At 38.9% G+C, this 6264-nt stretch overlaps 1 protein-coding gene across 1 annotated transcript; it reads right to left on the bottom strand.

Moving 5' to 3' along the window:
• Positions 1–24: 24 nt before the first annotated feature.
• On the bottom strand, positions 25–4926 carry LOC105120722 (protein virilizer homolog). Its single transcript, XM_011019042.1, has 5 exons — positions 4843–4926; positions 3612–4772; positions 3350–3534; positions 2238–2458; positions 25–945 (listed from the first exon to the last, which is right to left on the bottom strand). Exons 2-5 carry the CDS (start codon positions 4768–4770, stop codon positions 156–158), a joined length of 2355 nt encoding a protein of 784 aa, XP_011017344.1. The 5' UTR covers positions 4771–4772; positions 4843–4926; the 3' UTR covers positions 25–155.
• Positions 4927–6264: the final 1338 nt, after the last annotated feature.

Below are 6264 nucleotides of genomic sequence, written 5' to 3'. Positions count from 1 at the left end.
CCCCCCCCCCCCCCCCCCCCCCAAACCAAAAGAAAACAAAAACAGAAAAAAAAAAGACTAGATATAAGAGTCCACAGCCAAACAATTCCTCCATAAACAATTCAAGTGAGGGAGATGTCTCTGTACAGCCATCCACAAAGGTAAATTATGTATAACTATTTGATAGTGTGGGAACGGCTGCATACCAATTCAAGTGCCTCCATAAACAAGGAAGAAAAACTGGTCAATGCCTGAAAGACTCCAGGAAGGCCTGTCTGAAGATTATTCAGTGTCATTGCTCGTGTCACCTCCACCGCCTTCGCATGCCTCAGCATCTCATCTTCCATGCGCCTTTGACAAGATACAAGCTCTGATTTCTTTTCAGCCAGTGGATCACGAGCATCCAATACCTGTCCATTATTGGATCCACCAGTATCAGGGAGTCCAATACCAACCATGGAGTATGAGTTGTAGAACTTCCTTTCTATGCTACGAAGAGAAGAAGCCTTCTTTTCCAGCTCCTTCGAAGCAGTATCAGTTCGCTTTTTAATCTTGAGCTCTTCTGCTTGTTTCATAGATATCACATGAACAACATTGATAAAGCTCTTGATGGCTTCGGAAGCAACCGTGTCAGGGACACGGTCAATGGCAAGCTTCCACTCATCAAAGAAGGCATATACATCAGAGGGTTCCATGTTGGCGTTCATGTTGTCACTGCTTACAGGAATAAGGGTGAGCTTGAACCAGCCATGGATGGATTGAATAAAGTCCCGTTGGAACTTTATCAGGTGGCAGAAACTGGAGTGCCAAGCAGAAACAGCTGATTCAAGGTCACGTGTAGCCTGCTTGTGCAATTCAGAAGTTGAGTCACCCTTGGCTGATTGGTTCATAAGACCACGAACTTGCTGCACAATGTGATGCTGAACTTCATGGTACTGGTGCATTGACCTCCACATGCACATGAACCTGCATTCAAATCAGATGCATAAAATATATGGTCTACATCGATGTCATTTTAGCAGCCCATAATTTCATCATTCAAATACAAAGACAACAAGCTGCCATAGAGACATGGTGCAAACTATGTTACTCAATTATAACTGATTAGATTATGATTGTCGAGTCACTGCTGGGTTCGCACCATTGGTACAGCAATTAATGCTTTTCCCACCTCTAGGTTAAGAGCTGAATATAGTAGTGGGACCATAATTCAGCGGTTTTCGTCTTCAATACTGTCAAAAGAACTGCATTTTCAAAATCCTTTCCTCTATAGATAATGGCAGTACCAGAAACTAGCATAGCCCAACTGGAGGCAATTGATAGTTGATCATAAAGCCTTGTAAGGTAGCTGGAAGCTACAAATATGTAAAATGAACCAACAGATGTAAATATGGAACGCAATCTACAGTAGCCTTCTCCAGGACTATTTATCAAAAGGTAATATATTGCAAACACGATAAACATGGTTGAGAGCAATCAAAGCCCTGATAATGCTATGACATGTGTCCAAAGAGCAGCCTAGTAATTAATAGTTTCTGGACAGTTAATGAAATCAAAATTACCAACCTAGCAGTAAAATGCTTGCTGACTTGGTTTACCATGTTAAGAAACGAGGCTAACAATCCAGTAATCTACAATGGTCAGTCATATCATACTTCAAGTCCATTGCACCTAACTCTCCACCCATCAATTACCTTTAATCTGAAAAGGTCCCCCCAATCAGATGAAACAAAATCATCAGGAGGTGCAGGGTTGGGAAACTGCCTGATTTTGAGAGGTAGTTTGACAATAGATAGTCAAGGAAACTGGACAGCAATGCACATGTGGATACAGACTGGATGTAGCAACTGGCATTTCAATGCTTCACCCACCAAGGCAAGTGCAAAGGTCTCATCTCATGAGGGGATATGAGATTATGAAAGTCAGGATTTGCAAGGATATGAACTTATGAAAGTCAGGATTTAATTCAGTCAGCAATATGAACCCAGAACAAAAGCAAAAAGGCACTCTCCGGTTGGAAAAACACAGGTGGAAGAAGCCTCTTTTAGGAATGTACTAGTGGCTTTACTAGAAATGGTTCTTGATTATATCAGTAGTTTACGAACTTGACCAAGGCAACAGGAATAAGAAACTGCATTGTATTAAGGTTAAAAGTTAAGTGGCCTCACAAACACCAGAATTTGTTTATGCAACTAGATCTCGTATTTTATGTATAAAAATAACTTTCTTATAAGAGCTAAAAAAATGAAATGGCATACCCACGACAGAGTTCAACCAGCTGAGGAACAAGATCACTGTCTCTAAGACCAATGATTGCAGTTGAGGTGGTAGAAACAGCTTGAGATGTGACAATAATCAGAGATTGCAGTCTTGATATTGCAGCTTTGGTCTTGTCTAGCTTTGCTTCATCCCCCTTGTATTCCTGACTTTGTAGTGTTGACAGCTTCTTATCGTGCTCAATCTTAGCACCTTCTCTAGCCTAAAAAGGCACATTAACAATTTGTTCCATGCATTAGCACTCATCAACACACATTCCAAACACAGCTGGAGGCTAAAATTCAGATGCAATTATGCAACAAAAAAATAAAAGGCATCAACTTGATGGGGAAAAGGTGCCCTGGTTAGCTAGACCGACCACAAACGTGTTCCTAGAGAAAAACACAAGCAGTCCTGGTCTTTCTGACAGCTTTCAAGAGCATCCTAGTCATTGTAAATGAAAGCAATAGACAGATAATTTGCATTAAAAGATAATTCAAGGATAGTGGCAAGCCATCCTAACAAAGAATTGTTAACATCAGCTGGGATTTAACCTGATTGGCACTTTTAGACAGTCCTTGCACCTACTACATGCAAACTTCAACACAAGGGGCTCTCACCCGCTGGTTTATACACGAATAGCATCAACACTCACTAATCCGGGAAATGCCCTAACCAGAAATGATGATGATGATACATCATACACGTCACAGTAAAGGCAGGAAGGACCCATCACATAATTAATAAGATTGGACGGGGGCATTCTCGTCAAAAAAGAGTCCCCATGGTAAACTACTAACAACAAAGGGCCAGAAAACCGCGGTAGACTTACGCTAGCCTCACTAGTGCATATTTTAATACCCCTTAAAACATCAATTAATTACACATGGTAAACCAAGATACGGGAGGGAAGAGAAACGAAATCCAAAAATGGTAAAAGAAGTGATGCTAATTTTACAAAAACTCAAAAAAATAAAAAAATCACAACCGTTCAATTAATTTGTGGGAACTAGTCTACCTTATTCGATGAAGGAGGTTTTTTGGGGGGCAAATGAATTGGGTAAAAAACTAGGCTAGTATTATGATATCATAGTACAATTTTTGCAAAGCATACCTTAACTTCCTCATAGAGTTTCTTCTCCCAAGCCAACAACCGTTCCATTGTAGAACAAAGACTCGTTGGGCCACCAGTTTGATTCAGTGAACCGGTATCGAGGCGATACTTAACGGCCAAAGGCGGTTTCGAAGTCCAACTGGAGCTCAAGTTACTCAAAACACTACTAGAATGATACAATGTTTCTGCAACAAGTGATAAATTAATCAAAATTAAACAATAAATAAAGCCTCGCCTCAAAAAGAAAAGGGATTTTACTCACTCTTCAGTTGCCGGAAATTTCTATCGAGCTCAAGCATCTCCGAAACCGGATCTCCAGCTGTGGCCGCCTTATCAAAATTCTCCTTAAGGGCATCAACAATCTCTTTCAAATCCTTATGTCTCACCATTTTCATATTAGATGTCTCTCCAGTCCTATAACTGGTCGTCGACGATCCCGCCTCAGACTTATTATCTGACTTACCAAAACCATTATCAGATTGTTGTGGTTGCGGTTGCGGTTGCTGCTTCGATCCGAAATTAGACCGGGTTTCCATCTCGGATTTGAACTCTGTATCATTATCTTCTTCATCTGATGATGTTGTTGTCTTGCTATAATTATCGTGATCTCCCCATTCACTGCATTGAACTTCCTCTTGCTCCGTCTCGCTATAAATTTGTTGTTGCTGCGGATATTGCTTTTTCTTAAAGAAATCATACTCCGACAATCTCTCCGTTTCGGTTTCTGTTGCGACACCCTCTTCTTCATCTGATGACGACCCATCATCAGTATCTAAATGGTGTTGGTGCTGATTGTAGTGGTTTTGGTTGGCTTTTCGAGCGAAGAATTCTGAGTCTGGAGGCGAAGGAGGGTAGAAATTTTCCCAATTCCATACAGAAGAAGCTTGAGAAGGCGTGGTAGAATAAGTTGAACGATTTTGAAAAGCAGTTGGATATTCAAAATTCGATCTCGGAGAAACTGAAGGGCTTGTTTCTGAAAGAATATGAGGAAGCTTCGGAGGCTTGCTGCGGCGGTGGCGATTAGACTTAGACTTGATACTTGAAGGAGAAAGAATATGAGGAAGTTTAGCGCTAGCTATCGTAGGAGAAGGAGAAAATGGAGGAGGAGGTGGTGGCGGCGAGTGGAGGGAAGGTGAAGGGGAAGGATGGACACGTGGAGGGATGAGATTGGTGGGAGGAGGTGGGGTGGATGTTGTGGCAGGGTGGAGGAAGACAGCGGGGGTTTGTTCGGAGACAGAGAGGGATTCACCGGCGGCGAAAGCGCAGAGAGCTGAGCCTGTGACTCGGAGTGAATGACAGTAATCTGCGTGTGCAGCGGCTAGGTGGTAGCGGGCGTAGACTGCCTCTTGCATTAGGCGGCGCCTCTCCTTGCACCGCCGTACCGTGTCCTCGTTGTCTAGCTTGGAGGCCGTGCAACCCATTCCTAAAGAACAAAGGGAAATGGAATGTAAAGAATAAAAAGTGTGAAGTTGACACAGGTATGTAGAGAATACCGCTTAAGCAGGTGGTGGCGCCTGAATTCAGAGAGAGAGAGAGAGAGAGAGTGGAATGCTGGAGAGGGAGCTTATAGCAGGCGCTCGATGAGTTAGTCAAGCAATGTTGTTTTCTTTTGAAAAATATTTTATTTTTTAAAATTATTTTAATATACTAATATTACAAATAATTTTTAAAAAATAAAAAATATTATTTTAATATTTTTTAAATAAAAACATTTTAAAAAATAACTCTTAACCATATTTTATTTTTTCTGTTTTTATCTTTTAAATTTATAATATTATACAACAACACTCTTAACCATATTTTATTTTTTCTATTTTTATCTTTTAAATTTATAATATTATATATATATATATACAAAATATATATTTTAAAAAAATTAAAAAAATTATTTACAAAAAAATATATTTTAAAAAAATTAAAAATATTATTTTAATATAAAAATATTTTAAAAAACATCTCAACCAATGTTTTAATAAACGGCCGACCAAAACCATGATTATATTTCTTTTTTAACCTGTAACAGCAAAAAAAAAAAAAAAAATTACAAAGTGGAAAAATCCAACAAAAAGATTACCTGTAACAGCAAAAAATAAAAAATAAAAAAATTTACAAAGTGGAAAAATCCAACAAAAAGATTTGCACAGGCAACGCCACTACAGACAGCACGTACATATTTCTTCGCAAGCAATCACTACGGACAGCATGCAGAATAAAGTAAACATGGCACCCTCTTCTTCTTCTTCTTCTTCTCAGCGTTACCCTTGCATATTCGAGCTCAAATAAATCCCACTAAATATATTAACTCAAAAGGTAAAAACTGATTAAAATCTAATAAAAAAATATAATCTTGACTTGTCAAGAACTCGAAATTGGTTGGAGAATGCTATGCCCATCAAAATGAATTTAAATTATGACCTGAATAGTTTTTATAATACAATTGTTTAAGAGCAAATGCTAGCATGGAAAGGCAGAGATGCATAGATATTCCGCAATAAGTGGATCCTTTGGGAGAGCACTGTGTGAGTGATTGAAAACGGTGAAAGGGTTGTCTTTTTTATTTACTTTAACTTTATCCCCTCTTCGACCTTTCCATTCCATGGTCTCATTAGTCATGGAGTCAGGTTTTTTCTTTTTTTTGGGGTTAAAAATTGTTTTTCTTTTTGTTTTTTATATTAAAAATAAATTTTAAAAAATAAAAAATTTTATTTTAATATATTTAAAAAACAAGACTACCAAAATCTACTCATGACTTCACTGGGCCCGTCTTTTGTTATTGTTATCTTTTCAAAGGAAAGTTTTGCTTTGAACTTTCATCCTGGGACCTCATCTGTATAGTGTATACAGTGTCTTGCACTTGCCTAGGGTTGCAGGCACTCCATAGATGAATTGACGATGGGAAAGGTTTTCTTTCACAG

The sequence above is a fragment of the Populus euphratica genome, unplaced genomic scaffold, assembly GCF_000495115.2.
Source record: "Populus euphratica unplaced genomic scaffold, PopEup_1.0 scaffold6.1, whole genome shotgun sequence".
NCBI classification, from domain to species: domain Eukaryota; kingdom Viridiplantae; phylum Streptophyta; class Magnoliopsida; order Malpighiales; family Salicaceae; genus Populus; species Populus euphratica.
The sequence above is the reverse complement of the archived record's forward strand: the minus strand, read 5'-3'. Positions and strand labels throughout refer to the sequence as shown.

What these genes read in the sequence shown, in the direction of transcription:
- LOC105120722 (XM_011019042.1), bottom strand. Translation starts at nt 4,770, where the DNA reads ATGGGTTGCACGGCCTCCAAGCTAGACAACGAGGACACGGTACGGCGG. An exon ending in AAATTTCCGGCAACTGAAGA is followed by an intron (nt 3,535 to 3,611) that starts GTGAGTAAAATC and finishes CACTTGTTGCAG; the next exon opens with AAACATTGTATCATTCTAGT. An exon ending in CTGGTTGAACTCTGTCGTGG is followed by an intron (nt 946 to 2,237) that starts GTATGCCATTTC and finishes ATTTGAATGCAG; the next exon opens with GTTCATGTGCATGTGGAGGT.